This window comes from Athene noctua, chromosome 13, assembly GCF_965140245.1.
Source record: "Athene noctua chromosome 13, bAthNoc1.hap1.1, whole genome shotgun sequence".
Lineage (NCBI taxonomy): Eukaryota > Metazoa > Chordata > Aves > Strigiformes > Strigidae > Athene > Athene noctua.
This window is the reverse complement of record NC_134049.1, coordinates 1,642,827-1,663,882: the sequence shown is the minus strand read 5'-3', so window position 1 is coordinate 1,663,882 and position 21,056 is coordinate 1,642,827. Positions and strand designations below refer to the sequence as shown.

The 21,056-nt window shown below is 40.7% G+C and overlaps 1 protein-coding gene across 7 annotated transcripts in view; it reads right to left on the bottom strand.

Moving 5' to 3' along the window:
- RAB27A (RAB27A, member RAS oncogene family) overlaps positions 1-21,056 on the bottom strand; it is a 33,996-nt gene that overhangs the window by 3,090 nt on the left and 9,850 nt on the right. For 2 of the 7 annotated variants that reach the window (XM_074916786.1, XM_074916791.1), the window contains exons 2-7: positions 19,138-19,255; positions 7,355-7,407; positions 5,359-5,531; positions 3,614-3,699; positions 2,745-2,848; positions 1,870-1,993 (exon numbers count right to left, since the gene is read on the bottom strand). In XM_074916786.1, the coding sequence (XP_074772887.1) occupies positions 1,870-1,993; positions 2,745-2,848; positions 3,614-3,699; positions 5,359-5,511 (467 nt within the window). In that variant the 5' untranslated portion in view covers positions 5,512-5,531; positions 7,355-7,407; positions 19,138-19,255. Of the gene's footprint in view, positions 1-1,869; positions 1,994-2,744; positions 2,849-3,613; positions 3,700-5,358; positions 5,532-7,354; positions 7,408-7,449; positions 7,485-9,579; positions 9,779-19,137; positions 19,256-21,056 lie in introns of all 7 variants that reach the window. The other 5 variants (XM_074916787.1, XM_074916789.1, XM_074916792.1 and 2 more) reach the window with 5 other exon arrangements.

Sequence of the window (21,056 nt, the reverse complement as noted above, 5' to 3'; positions counted from 1 at the left end):
ACTTAACTGGCAAGATTCAGTGAGCTGTCAAAACATTAACTTACTGTCTCTCAGTGTGTAGGTCTCCTGCAATCATTTTAAAAATGCAACACTTCGCAGTACAAGGCCTTTTCACAGAAAGAGGATATGCACCTTCTCACACTCTTCACTCCAGGAGGATTTATCTTGCTTCCCCTCAGGAGGAAGTGACTCCTACCAGCTATCCTGTCTCACCTCTACAGGGCAGAGGACTTTGTAACCACCTATAGACTGAACGGGATCTATTACTTTGACTTGTAGATCTCTATTCCTAAATTAAGTTAATATTTTCAGCCACAAAGATAAATATTTCATAGATTATTTCCAGAAGTCACATGCAGAGATCTCTTTCTGATCTTCTAAGAAATGACCACATGCCATCTGCTGCTGTTTAGAAGTTTTTGCTCCTTCACAAGCAGCTACCATATGCACTTGCTGTTGTCTCTGTGACACGGACTTCACACAAGCATTTACACAGGAGAAGGAAAAAGAAAGAAGGTGATACTGCACTAAACCAGTTTGTCTCTAATAGACAGATTGCTTCTGATTTGCCTCCAATGATTCCTTGAGGTCAAGGAAAGCTAATTTGTGACTATGTGATAAGAAACAGCACAGCACAACAGGACTAGACCTGCAGAACACGGCAGTCAGCACTGAGGGCCTCGTGTTCACACTGTGCAGGTTTTATGGGCTTTGCTTTTCCCCAGGACTGAATGCAGATTACTGGCTGGAGCACATCGTCTAGTTTACTCTTCAGTTGAGAGGGAATCCAGTTCACATGCTAGAAAGCTGCTCCACTATGTGAATCAACTACAATAAATAGATCAGATTTGCTTCAGAAGTGCACTTCTGATCCCCACTGAAATGCAAATGGAATCCAGAGATGAGACCCACTGAAGAGTTAAAGGGGTGTAAGAGTACTATGGGATTAACTAGTGTCTGATAGGAATAAAGATTTCACACAGTTCCTTTAGGGACACATTGACTGGTGGCCGCCGGGAAGGGGAAGGGCAAGGCTACGCTGTCTGTCTGCTGCCCTGACTCAGTTTTCAGACTCCCTGGGAGCCTGCGAGAGCCCAGACACCTGCACGAAAACACAGCTGACGCCTCTGAGGCTGCCACTGTGAATTCCCCGAAGGCAAAGTCCTAACAAAACTGCTTCAACAGCTGGGGGAAGATCGAATGGGGAGGGGGCAGAGAACTGGGGAACTGTGGTCTGGACCAGAAGTGCTGTTCTGCAGGAACCCAGCACTCCCTGCGCAGACTCTGGACAATGGTGGATGGGTCCCACAGCTCTCAAAGAAACTGAGGCCACATGTTTCCATGGCCATGCCAGAGACAGGTTGTAGGCTGCCCTACAACAAACTTCTGTAAAACAAATCAGCTTACAAATGAGGGAAACCAGAAATAATACCACACAATAATACCCTAAAGTCTGATGTGACACTCATCACCTCACCAAATGCTCTTTTGGATTTCACTTTGTAAGAGACCTGGGTTTTCTGTGCCCCACAGAAAGCCTCAGCACAGGCAAGAGTAAAGAATTAGACCCCCATCATTCATCTGCCTCTCCAGCTAAATTCTGTCTCTTTTCCAGAATGTCTGTGAAAATTTATTTTGTTCATTGCCAAGGAAAGATGATGATTAACCAGTCTCTAGTGCAACATTATTCCAATACTAAGTATGAATTTTTAGGCAATGCACAAATCATTAATCTCTGACAGAAAAAAAGATGCTGCCCAGTTAAGCATTCTAAAATGCTCACACAATAACCTTTCAGTATACAGAAAAGCCATTACAGACACTTCATTCTGCTTTAAACACAGCAATAACTGGAAGGAAGTTACTTACCCATATTTTTCTGCAAGTTCCTTAGCCTCTTCTTCTTTCACCATTCTTTGGTCTTCCAGATCACTCTTGTTTCCACATAATACAATGTCAGGGTTTTCACAATATGCATGCATTTGTAGCTGACCTAACAGCAACAACATGAACAGGGGTTACAACTTACTGTCACACACAAAGCTTAGTAAGAACACTACCACATTTCAGGGTCACAAAGCCCGTCAGGAAAATGACTCTGTGAAAGATAGAAAACAGGTACGGTCTCTGTTATCTCTCAGGACTTCTGCTATGACACTGAGAACAGGTGGACAGCCACGACCATGTCCCCAGTGAAAAAGCCAGAGAACGAGTCGGGGGAGCAGAAGCCTGACAAAGTAAAAACAGAAGCTGTGTCTCTGTAGCTTGAGTTACGCTCACCACACATCTTCAGTGAGCTGCCAGTAGAAGATATACTTCCCTCTCCTGACAGATGATGCAGTTTGGGAACTCCTTCACCTAGATGTACCAGCCTAGTAACATCTGCCTTCCCCTAAGTTTTGCTGACAAAGCTTCAGATGAGTCAGAAGAGAGTGTTGCATAGGCTTTCACACAAATTACTGAAGATCACCACCAGAGCCAGGGATATGATGTTCTCTCAGCTTGCTTTTATGTAGGCTAAGATTCAAGTTCAGTAGCAAAGCTGAATTTCAGGTAGAACACTAGAAGCCACCACTACCAGCTATAACAATTATGAATGCAACATTTACTTTCTTTTACGGAGAAAGCTATAAAACAAGTCATTTCAGTTCTATTCTCAGTGAGACTCCATATTTACAAACACAGCCCTCTTCCCACCCATGGGAGAAAGAAAGAAAAAAAAAAAAAGTAAAGAAAAGCCATACTTATCCAGTTCCTGACGTTCAGAAAGCTTTGCTCATTTGTCAGATCAAATAGTAGAAGAAATCCCATGGCGTCTCTGAAGAAAGCCGTTGTCAAGCTACGGAACCTGGACCAGCAAAGTGAAATTAGTTGGCTCATCTGACAAGTTACTTTGAAAATATAATTGCATATAGTCGTAAAACTGAGGTAACTTGAGACTGAGTTAACTAGAATGAAATACTATCATAAATGTTTTGCTGATGTAGGGGCTGCATAACAGGAATTGCTGACATTACTATGGGCTGATCAAGGGCTGAAGAAGTCAAGGAGACAGTTCACTCGAGCGTGAGAGCTTTAAAGTCTTCTACTATAAAGCATGACTTGATCGAGATTCAGAAATTAAAATAAGAATGAAGTTCAATCTTTGAACAGAAATTTGCCCCCTATGCACATCAGTTCTTGATTTTGACTATCAACCACCAGGATGCTGGTCTTTTGATAAACAAATAGAAAAGAATCCTTTGAGGTGATTTCACTTTCCCAAGACCTCAACATATTTACAGAAATTTAAGGAAAAACGGGGAGGAAAAAAACCCCAAAAGCTTTAAAAGCACTATATGCATGGACCACAAAAGAATAAACTGAGAGTTTCCAAAAGACAAAAAGCAATAATTACAGTCTTAATGGTCTACATCTGTAAATTACAGTTGTAATTTAATGGCTATTCATAGGAAGGTTTCCATCACTGGTGAAGTTGAAGTAAGTGCACTTTCCCTTCTTGAGACATACAATTAAAATGTAACAATCAATAAAGGGAATTAATGTACTTGGTTCCATTTGCATGGAGCTTGATGGCAACTGCCTTACTTGCTGGGGGGGTGGTGGAACATACCTTTCCTGCCCTGCGGTGTCCCAGAGCTGGAGGTGTATCCTCTGTCCTCTGCCACCAATGCCATCTGGCCCATTGGGTCTATACACCTGTAAAAGGTAAATTGGCAAGACAGCGTTAGCAGTCCAGCCTCTACAGAACACAAAATAACGGATAAAGTCATTCAATGCAGCAAAACTAGCATTGCTGATGAAAAGATCCCAACTACAACTCAACCCTTCTGTTTTATAAGGCAAAAGTAATATGGGTTGCAGTTTAATTTTTCATCCAATTGAATATTTAAAAATAAGGGGAAAAGTGAAACTGGAAAAACATTATCCAATAGACCAGGGACTCCAAACAGATATTTAGAGTGGCCATTAAGTTTCATTAGACAAGCTTAATTTTAGTATTTTAATTTTCTATTTTTTGTGATTAACTTGTATCGTGTTCAAATTAAAATGTAATTATAAGAAAGCAATAATAAAATCATGCAATCTGGCAGGATATTTGCCCTTCTAACAGAACGCTGTTAGCAAAACAGAATATACTTATAATGACATCTCTTCTTAGCTGCCAAAAGATTGCTGACAAAGAGCTGAGGGTAGATCTTATCATATCACAGCTTCAAAAGCAGAAAGTGGATGATAACGATAAAAGCTGAGAAGTTTATTCAGCATGAAAATATAAATAAGGGCATCTGTTAGCCTTGTAAGGATCAGATAAAAATAGACTCATTTCCCGTTTAAAACACTCCACATCAGGTTGTCATCTTCACCTTCAACTGTTGTTGTACCCAAGATCCCCAGAGTGACAAACATATCTTTAGAGACACAAAAATCTGCTGAATTTGTGGATTATATAAATCAGGTTGTGAAACCTCAATCTTATCCTGAGTTATCAAATATGCTGATCAAGTTAACCCACCATGTTCACTATCCCACCGGACGAATACTAACATTCAAGAGACCAGTTTCACATTCATTAAGATATTTACTCCTCACACTACTGTGGTGCATGTCGTCCATCAAAAGCCAGCCTGCACAATGCCCATTACACCATCCACATTTATGGGCACTTGGGAAATCAACAGACTACACTGAAAGGCATTTAATACTTGTACATAAGAATGAAAAAAACCCCAAAACTCAACCTCACACCAACTCAATTTCTCGGTACAGTAAGGACTAGCATCCAATTGGTTATCATAATGCAGCTTTGCGCGTTTGTCTAGTTTAGTAACAATTCAGGGGTTAACAATCCCCAAACCCACCTACCTTATTTCTTCACAATTCTTCGCTGATAGCGAAGCCAGATCAGCTCCACGTATCATGCTATGCAACTTCATTCACGTTTTAAAACAGTTTTAAAATCAACATTGCAGTCTTTGTTCACTAGCCATTTCAGTTCAAAACATTTTTACTACGGTCCAATCCTTGATCAGAGTTCAACAATAAAAATCCTACTCCAGGTACTATGTGCACAACTCACAAAGTAGATACACTCATCAATATTTGCCGAGCAGTAAGGAAGTAGTTGCTTAGAATCAGCTCTTCTTTAACTTCGGGTGAAGTGGGGGGGACAACACACAACAACAAAAATAACCAGGAAAAACGAGATCTCTTCCTCGCCACAGGATTAAGTGCACAGTAACTACTGACTGCATGCCTACACGTAAGGATTGGCAGGTCACATTTTTAAAAAACAGATTCTAGCCATCACCAAGACAGATGCCATTTTAAAGCAGCACACTCTTTGTGAAAACTCACCACTCTCTTTTCCCGAAAGTCAATGCCCACCGTTGTGATGAATTTGGAATTAAATTTGCCATCCGTATATTGGTAAAGAAGGCTGGTCTTTCCTACTCCAGAATCACCAAGTGCTAGAAATTTTATGAGGTAATCATAGTCTCCATCAGACATAGTGATAATTCAGGAGACACCTTAAAAAGCAAAGCAAAAAGGATTAGTTAGTACAACAACTCTGCCCAGGCTTCTTTTGACAAGTGGTTAAAATACAAATCACTAACTACAAAGCATCCAGCAGTGGGACCAGTTCTGTACTCTTCTACACTGGTTTCACCTGAAACTCTCAATTATGCCAATTATCAATATCAGATTCAACTGTACCTGAAAAAGTGCATCATTAATTTTACTACATTCCTCTTACTAGAAGCAGAAGGCAACACAATTTTAACTTCTTCAGGAAAGACTGAAAATCAAGGTCAAAGTATTCAAGACATCTGGAACATAAACTGCAGAACTGTGTTTAATCTGCATGGAAGCTGGCAAAATTTATGTCAACACACCAGCAATGCAGTTCTGACCTCACATTCACTGGGACATTATTAACATATGCAAAAAAATTATTTTGGAGACTGTCCACTATATTTAAATAAAAATGACAATCATTTTCTATTGTAATAGTTATTTTTCAGTCCTGAAAAAGTTTTTTCACATGGGGAGAAAAAATAACCAAGCAACACATTTTGTTGTTGGGGTTTTTGTTGTTTTGTTTAGACGACCAATTTTCAAAATTGTAAAAAGTTTTTATCATGATGCTAGTTAATCATTTAAACTAAATCTTGATCCTGAATTGCCATTAGACAACACACCTGTTTTCCTGTGGCCCATACACATGCAAGAAATTTCTCTCTATCCTTTTTGTGCCTTTAAAAAAATACCCATGAGATATAGTCTGATCAAAGTGCAGGAACAGCTACAACGTATAACAAAAGTCCCTGACAAATTTCATAAATACTAGAAAGACTGATGTAAGTGCACTAGTACTTTTCTGTTGAGTAGCTACTGAGCCTCTCTTCCCCCAAAACAAACAGTAGAGAGCTGCCTTCTGTTGTGTTCAAAGACATGAACATGAAAAGATAAGCCTAAAATAGCCATTCGAAAAGCAACGTAAAACTGGCATTGAATTGCCTCTTATGAAGGAGGGAAATAGATACTGAAATACAAAAAATAAGATAGATGTTGAAATGAAATACAAAAAGTAAAACCTGCCGTTTCAACTGTAAATAAGTATCTTTGGAACTATTTGTTGCTTAAACTAGATAAGATTATTCAAGTCAAACCTCAGTAGTTTGCATCAATTCACCAATTCACTTCTTGAATATCAACTCACAGCTTGAGGTTTGGAACAAACTCCCTATCCCCAGTATGTGAATGTCAATCACCACCATGAAGCTAAAACCATAACAATCTTTAAAGCTTCAACTTGATGTTAATACTGCTCTTGGTTAAAAGACAGAACTGTGACTTGGCCATGACTGGACTTAACCACAATCTAACACAGGCTATGGTCAGATTTATACCCAGATACTCTCCAACTGAAAAGTCAGTGGAAAGCATCTGATTCTTTTTTTTGCCATTTCCAGTTTTGAAGTCTCCCCTTCCCCAGACAAGGGATATTTTACATTATGCCATCAATGACAGTAAAACCTTGGAGGAAAGGGGTTTTAGGTGACAGAGTTCACACTCACTACACCACCACAGCCAGCTCATTCGCTTGCCCCTGTTGTGTTTCAATACAAAGTTTTGCAATAGAGTAAAAGATTGAAACAAAAACCCCCACAGAAATAGTTACCAGTGAGTTTTTTACATAAATACACCACAGCTGCAGGCCTACAACCACCACACGGGTCTGAAAGAACAGCACATTCATGTAAGCGAGTTCAACAGGCAGCCACACTGACGTAAGAACATTTTTAAAAGAAATTAAAAGCCCCGATCCATCAGACACACTCATACATACCAGCAAGATGGGTCTGGGTGGTTTTGTTTTGTTTTTTTAAATCCTCTCTCCTGCTGGGGAAGGAAAAAAAAAAAAAGTAAAATCAGACTGCCTACCTTGTAGCTCTACAAAGTCATTTCACTGAAATGCACTGGAAGAAAAGGAAAAATATTTTAAGACACAAACAAGGAGGTGTTTACTAAAGACTGGATTTGATTTAGATGTCCATCTTGTATATAGTGTTTCTTTCACCCCCAGATGTTCTCCAAGGGCAAAGGGCTGAGTAGGCTCCCCCTATGCTCAAGTACAAGTTCTTTTAGCTTCAATACTCCTACATAAATTGTTGCTTTGAAAGGCTTAAATGCAAATCTTAGGGCCAGTATTTTATACAAAGACAAGCTAGCCTCATGTCTTTTACTACGCTATCCACCTCTACAGAAGTATTTGCCTTGTTTTGTTGGTATTTTGTTAGCTAGCTATAGATACCTAGAACATACTTTAATAACAGATACAAATGATAGTGTCACCTAATCACTGCTAATTTACGTTGTAAGAAAGCTAATTTATCACGTGCCCTGTGCGAGACCTTACAGAAGAAGAACAGGCACTACAGCTCTTACCTGGAGCTGTAAGGAACTGTGATGGTTCAGCTCCACTCTTCCACTGGCCAGAGCTGGGTGAAAGCTCTGGTTAAAACAGAAAGGTCAAGGTAAGACCTTGGGGAAGTAAAACCTAAAGTCATTGCTAGTGTCATATCTGATCTGTAGAGTATCTGTTTGGACAAATGATCCACATCATTCCGACCGCTTAAACCTCAATTCTCCATAAGCCTGGTAACAAATACAGTTTGCAAACAGAGGACTAGGAGTCCTTCACAGGGAGGCCATAAAAATGCCTTCTAAAGGCTCTGCTTGAGAAGGAAATTTCTCCTTAGGGTTTTGAAATGCACACACCTTTCACTGCACCCCATAATGTCAATCTATTATTCAAATATCTCCAGGGAGTGGTTCCTGTGAAACCCTGCACAGTTAACCTATCCTTGGAGACATGCAAAGAACTATTTTCATAGCAGTTTCAGGCCTTGTCCTCCTCCCTGTACAAATATTTAAAAAGTGATCTCCACCCTCTGCCTCTGAGCCCTGCAGTCCTAGTGCCCAGACGCATCCAACTCCACATAACAGAAATAAGAATATATTCACAGCAATGTATATTCATAGCAGAAACTGCTGTGGAGTTTTAAAAGTCAGGGCCCTGTTACTAAAAACCCATTCCATTTTTTCCTTCCAATTTTGCTTTTTTTAAAATTAGGCTTAATAGCTTCCCACCTTCCAGTCCTTCCTTCCACATTTTAAACTTCATGTATCAGGAGAGTGGGAGGTAGAAAAGAAAGAATCAGAAAAAAATTGATGATACGATTAGAATTCATCAGGTCACCAAAAGAAAAAAGAAATCTAATTAATTTTAGAATGATCATTCCCAAATCTTGCTTCTAAGAGTAAGAACACATTGGATGAAAAAATTCCCTGATGGACACAGTTTTAGGCTCCAGATCAAGCCCACCAGGGTTTTGCCTTTTGTAAACCCCTCCTTAAATCCCAGTCAGCTCTGGCTTTGCACTTCGCCTAGCATGCGGATGGACAGGGGCTACGAGCAAGTGCTGGGAAACTCCACGGGCCTTTTCCATTGCTGACAGGAATCCCACAGCCATCACTTAAGCTGAGCCTGTAGAGCTTGCCAAGAAGGGATGCTCTGCAAAGCAAGTGCTGCTCTTGTTCTGTGCATTTACTAGTCCAAGGTACTTTCACATTAACAGGCATCAATGTTAACAGGCTCATATTTTTGTCTCCAGGACACAGATATCACAACCCTATTGTGTGATAAAACAGTCAAGACTATGGCAGTGTTGCTCCTGTATAAATGAAGAAAATTGGCTTGGCATGCAGGGTTTCCCCTGTGCAGCATGGGGACAGGAAACACCCTTTCTTAACTGGCCTTGCACAAAACATGCAACTCCTGTGCTGCTACAGAACTGATGGAGGGGAGAAAGAAAGAGGAAGGAAGAAGGCACAAAGAGGTGAATAAATGAAAACACAAGCCAAAAAAAAACCACAAAAAAACCAACCAACACTGAGCTGCAAATCAAAATGTGTACACACACACAGAGAGTGTAAAATTCAGGAAATCTGAACATGCTCTTAATCAGACAGTCCTCAAGCACATCAATTTAAAGTAAGTATACCACTTACCCCAAACACTGCTAAAGGAACAGTTAGGCCACACTGGAGATAGTACTTCCAGCAGGAGTATTTTTCTAGCACCACCTTTTTAGCACACAGCCAAGAGGCTTACGTGTCACCTGTTTGCATTCATGTTGATGGGTGCTCAGAGATAAAGAGGTGTGCCTCCTGTCTCCGTGTTTAAGGAGGGTGCTGCCTGACAGCATGGCTGGGAAGAGATTACACAGATCACAGCCCATTTATTCCTAGAGGCAAACAGCATTTCAGAAGAGATTTGTGCATGACCTACCCAGGAGGAGATCTAAAGTATCTGCCAAATCACCCACACGCCCTAACACAATTACATTGTTCCTAACAAGTGTTTTCATGCAAAAATGTATTAACGATGGAGTATATGGATCACAGCTGTTCCGTTCCATTCACAGCTTTACATTCTTCTCTCTCTGCTTTGAGGAGGATACAGCAGTCTCTAATGCAAACTGCTGTTTTCTTTCTTTCTCTCTTGTACAGACTGGAGGACACTGCGTTGCCCCATGGGTACCACAGTCAAAGCCATCTTTACCACAGATTGCTAAAGAAGAGAAAAATTATTCTTTGGCAAAGACTGGAACATAAGGTATTATTACATGTGACATGACTTCAGACCACACCTGCAACACTGCCCCATTTTGCAGAGAAGCAGCTTTGGGGCGGGGGGGATTGTCCTCCCCACACTATACCACCTAGCCAGCCCTCCCAAGAGCAACAAAGCCACGATCTGTATGAAACTACGCAAACAAAACCATTTGTTTGACTCAACTCACTCTTCCCCCTCATACCAAGCGAAATGACTCTCTGTATAACTCAGACGTCACCTCAGCATCCCAGACCTGCAGTCTAGCCAGCCATAAAGCCAGTGACTAACATGGTACCATACCACACAATTAAAGAGGGATGCTAATTCAAGTTTGCCAAAATACAGCTATTAGACCAATAATTAATTCATATTTTAAGATACCACAGGATTTCATCACGTCGTCCTTTTGGGGATGGACAGCAGACACTCAAGGGTTACAGCTTTTAACAGGGTCCACCTTCTGGAAGTGTCACTCAGCTTTCAGGTAGATCTGACAGACAGAGACAGACGAGTTGTGTCTTGGCCTTGCCTTCTCTGCTTGGGAAAACAGACCCCCCTGGCTAGTGGGACATTCACTAGGCTCCGTCCTAGAGGTAGCAGTGAAGGCTGCATATTCCTCCTGCGATGGAGATCCAGCCCTCAAGGGACAGAGCAAGCACAGTGAAGGGCTGACATCTCCTGGCACCTGTCACAGCAAGAGCACTGCACAACAGGCAAAAAAGTTGCAGTCTACTTAAGAAGGTTCCGCTGTATTCATATATAATAGAGCCATATTTTTAAATACACCATGAAAATGTCAATGCTATATAGAGTTCAAAAATGGTTTGCAAATGAAGGATTCCACATTCTGGCTTTATCCTTGAAAAGCAAGTGAGGCTGCATGATTAAAAAGTGTTGACATAGGCATTGGGGGAAGAAGAGTCCAAACCCCACACAGACAGAAAAGGAAGATACTGCAGGTCTCTTGATGGACAACGTGTAAATACAAGGGAATAATGCGTTTGTACAGGTTTAGTCATTCTGCAAGTGCAAGTAAACTCCTAATAAAAAAGCTCATTTGGGTGCTACACAGACCTAACTGCAATAGCTGTTACAGCAGTTACAGCAGAAGCACTGAGAAAGTGATCTGGACCTCAAAGAAGTAAGTTCCCTAGTGCTGTCATACCAGCACTCCCATCACACCCCAGCAAAGCAAGAACCACATTCTTGCCTAGCGTGGGTGAAGCGTAGTGAACGGCCTCACCCTGCTCTAAGGCTTCAGCAGCACCTTGGTGCTTGCAGAACTGGTCACCATCACACGCCTGCCAGCTCTGTCGAAAAAAGGGACAGAGAGTTAAAAAATGTTCCTGCTTAGTCAAAACTTTATTTGAAGTGCTTTTGGCTAAAAGCTGCCAGATATGTATAAATGTAATATAAACAAGTTACTACAACAATTTTTTATAAACTCAAGTAACTGCTACGCTGGGGGAAGAGAGTTAATAAATAAGCACTGCAATGAAATACTCTGAGCTACACTACTTTTTTCTTAGGAAAATACATGACCCATCTTTCTTTAATTTTGGCCAAAATGACACTTCATGCAACTTCTGGGACTTTTCTGTAACATAAAAAGAAGGAGATCAGAGGAGGAGATTCAGCTGCTCTGAGCATTTATCTTTTGGTTACTCTCAATTGCTTTACTTGACATTTTACCATTGTGAACTTTTTAGTTTCAGCTATAGAGGAATTATAAAGAATTGTAGGATCAATGACTAAGGATCGTCTCTTTCTTGGAAGGATCTAAGTCACTTTAAAGGTGCTCAGGATACATATAGGAGCCTGCAAAAAAAAAAAAAAAAAAGGCTGCGAGGCTTTAGCTTCCAAATGCTGATGTCACCTCTATCAGCTGCAGGTGCTCTACGACACTTCCTCAGCTGTCAGCATTGCTAGAACTGCAGAATTTGCACAGCAAAAATTGACAGGCACACAAAGCACTCTGAGAATGTTACAACGGGGGATGCTGGCATAAAATCATACCCAGAAAGGGGGCACAAAAAGGATAAGTGAAGCAACACAGGTCTGCAGATGTGGCAAGAACCTTGCACAGCAGGCCAGGCAAGGGAACAGCAGATTCTGGATTTCATTTCTAGAAAGCCAGGGGAAACTGGGAATGGAGAAGCCAGAAAAGGAAACAACAGTTAGTTTTGCAACTACATCTGCATTTCAGCATAACCAAACCAGCAAAAGGAGGCTGAATTTCAAAGAATGGCTCAGTTACATAAAGGAATGGAAAGCAGCATGGAACTGGAAAAAAATGGAAAACAAAACTAGGAATGTGGCAGGTGATGCTCTAACATCATCCGTATGGAAGGATCTCCACGCAGTTTCAATTTCTCTGCAAAAAGCACAGCACCATCTCTGTTCCCTCATCAGTTACTAACATTTTCATGCTTCATGGTTAAGAAAATACTGTAGATAAATAAAGATTTGCAATGGTATCTGATGAAAATGGTTTAACTCTCAGAGGACCTGCCCCTTCCTGGGAACGAGCGCTTTTGCCTCCCAAGTTACCTCTTTGAACTCTCATCAGAAGTTGCTTTCAAATTGTGTAAGTGAAGCAAACATCTGTACCATGTGAATAAACTTCAGAGTAGTCTGGGAAAAATAAAGCAAAGGTTTTCTGTTTATTTTTAAAACGGCTCCATGCTACTTATTCCCTCCTCAGCCATTCAACTGTTTCTCTAATAAATACATGAAGTTACAATACCTTACAAGTGAATGTGCTATGCTTTTTCACTAACTTCTAAACAGGAAATTCAGAGCAATGCCCAGCATCCTTCCTTGATGTGACAATTCTGACCGCCTTAGGACCCAGCCCATAGCTTACCCACAGCCTAACCTTCACGTTTGTAACACATCACTACGCCGTCCCTGCTCGACAGTATCAAGGGATTAGGAATGACAGTCTTACAGAGATTTACAGAGTTTCCAAGTCTTTCAGTCAACACAGCAGCCACCAGAATTTTACCCACAAAGCTGGTGGCATTCATGGAAGGAGGGAAATACCCAGAAGTTTGCCCACCCACTCATTCAGCAACACTTACAACTCCAGAAGGGTAAGGGAAAAGAGAAATAGCCTCTGAAAGATAAAAGAGAAGATAATAAGAATCACACAGGATCATAAGAATTGTGCATTTCCTTAAGGAATGGTTTGGTTTTCCTGTAGATAACAAAAAATTTCTGGTAGACAGCTAGAATAAGCAGACACATGAAAAAGCAGAATAAAAGGACTAAGAAAAGGCAAAAAACCTAAAAACTGAAAAGCAAGCAATTTAATATGTGCAGTTAGAATATGAATGAAGACACAGGAAAAACATGTGCGTGTACTTCTGCTAAAGAAAGTATTGTATTTTTATGCTCTGCCTGTGTGGGCGATTCAGTAGGCTGCAATGCACATTAGTCAGGCCAGGCTCTGAGCCTGTTAGAGCACACACTGCAAACAGTCAGAAGAAAATATTTGCAGCTTCTTTTTCTCCTCCAGGGCAAGAAAGTTGTCAGCTGCCTTCCACCTTGTTTTGTAGGACAGATACCTGGAATACAGATGATGATTCTCCAAAAGGTCACAAGGAAGGATACAAGATACATGCTGCATTAGAGGGAAATAATCTGGCAAAAATAAATTATCATGATTAGGTCAATTGAAAGTCTGTGGAGAAGGTCAGGCAGCAGACAGCCTGAAGATACCTCTTAGTCACTGTTATATATGATACAAATGGGACTATAAAACTGTATCGTTCATCTAACACGATGTGGGCAGGCGTAAAAAGGGGTGAGGCAAGAAAGAATTTCAGTGCAGAATTCAATCCACCTTTTCATCCTTTGGATTGGGAAATATCTGCTTCTCTTGGTTTTCCTAGGAGGTAAACTCTGTTCCTTGCTAACTTGATTGGAAGATGCAACAAACCTTACTTTTTTTTTTTTGCAGCTTCGGTCATTCTTTAGCATTACAGCTTTTCTATAACCTTGTCCTTATTTTTTATGCAAGTTACTTGATTTAGTTCAGCAATAACGAACAGGGAAATACAGTATATACAGCACTTCCTACGTTTGGTTCTGGCTATTTATTCCTTGGGAAGTTAAAAGTTTTCTCATTACTTAGATGACATTGAAATATCCAAAGATGTTCAAGCTCATCAGAAATTAGCCTGTCTACACCTGCCAAATGGAAAGAGCTAACCACAAGGCATCGTGGCCTTCTGGAGCAGGACCGGTGTGTCAGATCCCACTTCCAGCCACCAGGGAAAACATCCTGTTCCTCGGAAAACTTGCTGGCTATGAAAGTTATTGACTGAACAACTAATCAATATCCATTTCCAGTGAGCTAGAAAATCTCTATTATCTATGAATAGCAGGCATGACATTAGGAATAGTAAGTTATTTGTGGAAATATTTAATCAGAAGCGTTTTTTAAATGGATCCACCAAAAAGGGCAAACGTACAGTTATCTGAGGGAAAGCAAGGGAAACTGTCAGTTGACAAAATCCCTGTCCAGTAACTAGAAAAGGTTCTTCCTTCTACTCCTTAATCTCAAATCCAATGTGCTTGGACTTGAAGTGCAAGGAACAGTCAGAAATGCTAAGCAGGGAAGTGGCGTACATGGACAAAGATGGAAGGATATATCTAGACTGATAGAACTGAGGCTCACAGCTGTCACTCACTCCTCCCAAACTTTTAAAAATCATAAAATTTTGACAGAAGCATCCTTGCAGGTGCCCAGCTCACTGGGCCTATTCCAGATCATGCTGGCAACCACTGCAACGTGGAGACAGTCAGAACATTGCAGGCTGGCAGCACGACACTTCAAAGAAATCGAGAGATGGGTCAGTTGCGAATAATCTACTCTTAAAAGGTCTCAGAAAGGAACCGAGCCTTTGATTTCAGAGTCTGTAATAGCTACAGTCTGAGAGAGATATTCTCAGCCAGTACTGGGCAGGATTTTTCGTAAACATGTCTGGGTGATGCTTCCATGTTTCATAAATGCTATGAAAAGGTGAGAAATACCTTGCTGAGAAGACTCCAGGTATAATTTAACTTGTCCATTACATAATGAAACACCACTTCTGCCTGCAATAGAGCCAGGTTGTATTCAATAGGCCATGACCTGTTCTCTTCAGGAAATTACTAATGTGCGACAGCAAAGCAGAAATCTTGATCTGTGACAGCAAGAGACAGTCATTTCGGAGCACGCTTGTGGCTCAAAATTACCACTCTTCAACTCTTCTAACAAAGCAAAGCCAAAACTACAGGTTGGGGTTTTTTCGCCGCAAGAATTAAAAAATAAGCCCATACTTTCAACAAGTCAACAAATCTTTCACTTGAACAGCTCCAGAACGGCAGCATGTACTAACTCTGTCCAAAGTTTCTATTGAGGCTCTGCAGCCTGCCAAAATATTCAGACGCTGCCTTGGCAAAATATTTGCTTCAATTCGTATCCTAGCACAGCTTCTTTTCTAGAGCCTCAGGGAAGGGATAATTCAAAAGAAGCACTGATTAAGCAGGCTGAACCGCACAACACAAAGCTTCCATTCAAAAGCCTGCTGTTTTTCAACCTGAGTTGCCAACACTATTTATCTTACTGCTCTGATCAGAATCCCGTATTACAGCGTGAATTATAGATAGATCTTGATATACAGCAAAATAAATATACAGCAAAATAAATGGCACGGCAAACTCGAATTCCTTACACTAATTCTTGCCATGGAGGTATGCGTGAGCCCTGCAAGGAAAGCAAAAAGAATCAGTCTAATGCCACAGTTTGCCCATACTCTTCATTTTAGTTATTCCCTGACGGAGGGAGGGCCCAAGATGGCTGTAGAGCAACCGCTGGCTGCAACCTGACAGCTGTTGCCAGCTTTGCATGCTGCAGATGCCTTCCTGCAGAATTCTTTCGCAACATTTCATGCAGACATACAGTGTCCTCAACTTTTACTTTAACTGACCTACAGTAGGCAATTTCCTACCACTCCCCCCAGAAGTCTTCAATTAAAGTTATTTTTCAGAATGTTTATGCTATAGCTAATAAACGACTCAGCAGCATTGAGCTTACAGAACAACCACCTCCATACCCAAGTTCCAGAAAAAAATATACAGTTATTCTAAGAAAATAAGTTGCCAGTCAGACTGCTCTAATTGAGCCAAGCAGCGCAAGTTCGCCGCAGAAAACTGTGTCAAGGAAACGCCTATGTAGTTTTCAGACCACAGAGGATTCGGACTGTGTTTTTTTAATTTAACACTAAGTATAAAACTTTGCATATTTATGAAGAATCCAAAAAGCTCACGCAAACTGACAAACCAACTTCATATAACGATTTGCAATTGTTTATGTTCTGCATTATGACTCAGAAAGGCATCCAACCTCTGAAATGATCAACAGGATATAAAGTAGATATGATAGAAAGAGTAAGTAGGTATGAAAGAATCTATTCAGCTGTACACTTCTGTGCACAAGTCACAAGAAACTGGGAGTATGCAACAGTACTGTCTAACAAGAGTTTCTATTTGAAAAGACTCATTAAAGTAGGTGCTGTTGTTTAATCTTCTATTAAGAGACTGACTTTGGCTTGCAGTGTTCGGTTTGATTTTAAACCAGTGCATATGATTTCCTATACAAGGAAATAAAAATCCAATTAAGACACTCTAGTAAAAACAAATTCAGTATGTGAAAAAAGAAAATCTCAGTGCTAATCAGTACAGCTGCAGTAGCTACAGTGGAGCTAACATACACCAATCCGCTCACTCCCAAAGAACTCCCACCTCACCAACATCTCGGTCTGCTTCAGTTTACACTAACAGTTGCACCATAATGAATCAAAACCTGAATTTTTGTAAAGAAACTTTATGCCTATGACACAGTATTTAAACAAAATTCAGAAGTAGCAGCCATATTATTTCCTAGTTATAAAGTCAAACATTTTAGACCAAAGAAAGTTACTACTTTTTCTCCTTAAACTTTTCTCCTTTACTCCTTTTTTCTCCTTTGACTAGCGATTATTTCCCTCATTCCACTAGGATACGTTCCATGCCTTTTTCCAGGAATTCATTCATTAATTTTGTATAGCTTCAGAATTTTTATTGATATTTTTTCTTTTTTTTTTTAGAGGCAAAAGAAATTACAATTTCTCTTTGAAGCCACTCTTAGTGGCATATTTAAAGAATTCCAGCTGAATTAGACTCCTAGTTTGTCTTTACCAAGCTTAATTACTAAGGATTCTTTGTTTAAGATAGTGCTGTAAATGAAAGACAGGCTAGAAAATATCAAATATACTGAAACCCACTTGGAGTATGGTGAGGGAAAGGGGGGCAGCACCATGTGCTAGAATACTGTTTTGCTCTATACAACATAATCCCAACAATATCAAAATTTAATCCTCAAATAACTAAGACTATTAGAAATCACTACCCTAAAATGTGCTAGAAACTGTTTCTGTAACACACATTCAAAATGCACAAGCCATGCAGTAATTGAAAAGCATTATATAACAGTAAATTACAATGAAGCAACTATGACAGCCAACCCATCCAGCACAGAAAAAAAGGTACCAAGTCAAGCATCAGTGTTTACAAAAACCCTTCCTCCCAGTTATTCATACACTGAGGATGTCTGTAAGGAAACAGCAAGAAATCATATTTATTTAACTGTGTTTATGAATTTGTCACTTCATTCTCATAAACACAAGTCAAGGGGTGATGATCGGGACTAGAAAAATCATCTTAAAATACTCAGTGCTAGACAATAATTAAAACCCTGGGAAAGCCTTGTGACATTCCCACAGACATAGAGGAGAATACTGTCTTCTGTTCTCTGAACAACCCCTCCTTGGTGATCTGGAGCCAAACTCCAAGCTGGAGTTTTGGTTCATGATTAGAAAAACACTGTCTGTCAAACACATGGTCTAGATGGGATTGCCTGATTACAAATTCACGCTTGGGGTGGCAACGAATGACCTAGTCAGACGGGCAAATACAGTTTGAGTTTCTCCCAGAGAAGATACAAACCACAGTAATAACAGCCCACCCCCGTACTGCCTTTACCATAATTACAGACTGAAACCATTACTATATGATTGAACAAGCAATGTGAAATAGATGAACTCTCATGGTTCCTTCCAGTGCAATTGCTTTTGATAATCAAAAATAACAGGCTGTGCAACACACCATTTTTATTCCTTTCATCATCAATACATTTAGTATGCATGAGAATAAACATGTTGGTGCGGAACCCAGCTAAAAAAACCACCATTCTAAAGGACTGTTTTATTAAGTAAAATTTACCTTTATATGTCAATGAGAACACAGGAATAAATAGAGGGGGAAAAGGTTCAAGCAGTACAACATTTAAAAACATTGAGTTACTTTGTTCTGTGTTATGAAATGTTATTTGCGCAGTACACTTCATTATCAAAGCTCCAATTCCACCTTCCAACTGTAGAACAAGTTTGACTTAACACAGAAGAAAATGTAGGCTGATGACTTGGGACCAGAAAGGGCATCTTATGGCTACTGAACCCACACTGGTCACTGCAGTCATTTCTTTTAATCTTATTAACTTGCCCAGGTTTATCTTTAAATCTGGCTGATCCCTTTGTGAAAAGCAAAGACCAAAGACATACCAAAGAGCTGCAGTTTTGTCATTTAAACCCAAAGCCTATGTTTTACATAAGCCAGATTAATTCCCAGTTTTAAGTTTCCTTTTCCCTCTAGAACATGAGGATGCATCAATACCAAACTGTCTCCCAAAATCAAAGTATTTCAGTCATTACATTTTTTCATTCAGTCATTACATTACATTACATTTGTCAAAAGTACAGCAGCTCTTAACAGAGGAGCAGTTGGCATACAACAACTGTGAGCTCAAGGAAAACAACGGAATAAATCTTATGAAAACAAATAAAAAAGAGAAAGTGTTTACATACCTATGTTTAACACCTGCAAATGGACCTGTAGTTTCCCAAGGGTACTTCAGTGAGGAGTTTCCTGGCACAGTTCAGATCTCTTGAATACCATAGTCACGCAACAAGAGCCATTTCTCATCTGCAGGTAGTATCAGCAGAGAAAGAAAATAAAAACAGCGTAGTTCAGAATAACAACTCCAAAATTCACACGCATGCAGAGCTGCCAGCCCCACACAACCACCCTACCCACATAATTACATTCAGCTGCTTGTCATGTGGTCTTGCTGACCGATCAAGTGATCTCTTTTCCTCCCTTTAAAACTAAGCAACATAGCTAGATCTCTCTAAACCAGGTAACAAATACTGAGCCTCCTCCTTCTTGTCATAAGGAAAGGAAGTTGCAGTTACAAAAAAATAAAATAAAATACAGCAAACACAGTAGTCTACTATAATGAAACACAGCGAGTACTAAAAGCTCCCAAAAGTTAATGGATAATTTGCATTTTGAGCCTGGTTTTATTTTATGCCTTTACAGGTGGCAGAAAAAGTTACTGATAACAAAATTGGCAGCGACACCAGAGTGAGACCACGTGAGGAGGAGCTGGGAGGATCTGGGAGGGCACCAGTACTGCAGGGCTCTGTGGGCACCCACGTCCAGCCACGAGCTCCAGCAGAAGACCACAGTTCAGATGCTGCCAGAAACTTTCTGAACCACTGCAACTAGGTCTGCAAGTGAGCCTGTCCCCCCGGCCAACCCCGAGACGCATGCAAACGTTTTAAAACATTTAAATAATTTCAAGGAAATAAAGTTACCGCTTTACCACGTAAACCAACTGTTCCTCACCAACCAGCCCATTCCCCGGGGCCTACCAACACAGACACCCAGCGGGCAAGAGCCACGTGTCCGTGCCAAGGCACTCGCCGGACAGAGGTCCCTGCGCTGGGCCCAAGGGATGCGAGAGGAACCACGCAGGCACCTGCAGCCACGAGGCGCCCCGGCCCCTCTCACACACCCCCCTGCCTTACAGAGCTAACACCTGTGAACAACGCGCTCACCATGCAAGATCCAGCACATGTGAGCTTCTACAGAGGACGGGCCGCCGTGCACAACCCTTTCTTGTCTCCGTTTCTTTCCTCACAGTGTTTCAAGAGCAGAGAAGTAAGAAAGCAAATTAAGGTTTCTAAGCCCACTCTCCAGTCCTACCATTTAGAAGTGCTGCAGACAGCCTGCTACAGCATTTAACATATCCTTAATGCATTCACCTACCAGGAACGAAGTCAACTCCGCAAGCTCATTAATTAACTTGTTTCAATGCTCAACTATCTCGCCTCCTTTCCTGTGAATCAAGGCGATTTTTATTCCACTCTTCCCAGTGATGATCTAAGTTCTGTTATACTGAGCTGGCATGGCAAACAGCTATCTGTGGCAGAACACTTTTTTATGTCCTGCCTCAGCAGTTTTCCAGATTTAGCTAAAATCAATTTCTTTGACATGTTCTACTGGTTATAATTTTTAAAACTCTACCCATTCTTGGCTCATCCCCATCTTCCATAAATTTCACTGTTTCAGAAGAACACAGAAGTCCCTTTTTTGCTTCCACATACAATAAAAAAGTTTGTGTTCAATTTTCAGCAGCGTGAACATTTTTAACCTTTACCGCTTTCCTGATCAATACCAGCACATTTGCTTACTGTGAAGAAATACTCTGACCACAAGCACCCAAGAATTTCTGGTAACTGCTCCAGAGCGCAGAAGGAGGAACAGGATAAGGAGTGTTGACAGACAAAGCAACAACTCTTCTGCCATGTTGCAAACAGCCCTGGGGGGTGGCTACGCAAACTCCCTGTCTGGAAGTCTCAACCAGCAATGGAAACCGAGTTCAAACTCTTCCACACAGTAAGATTTTTGCCATCTTTAAGGGGAAAACAATTAATAAATA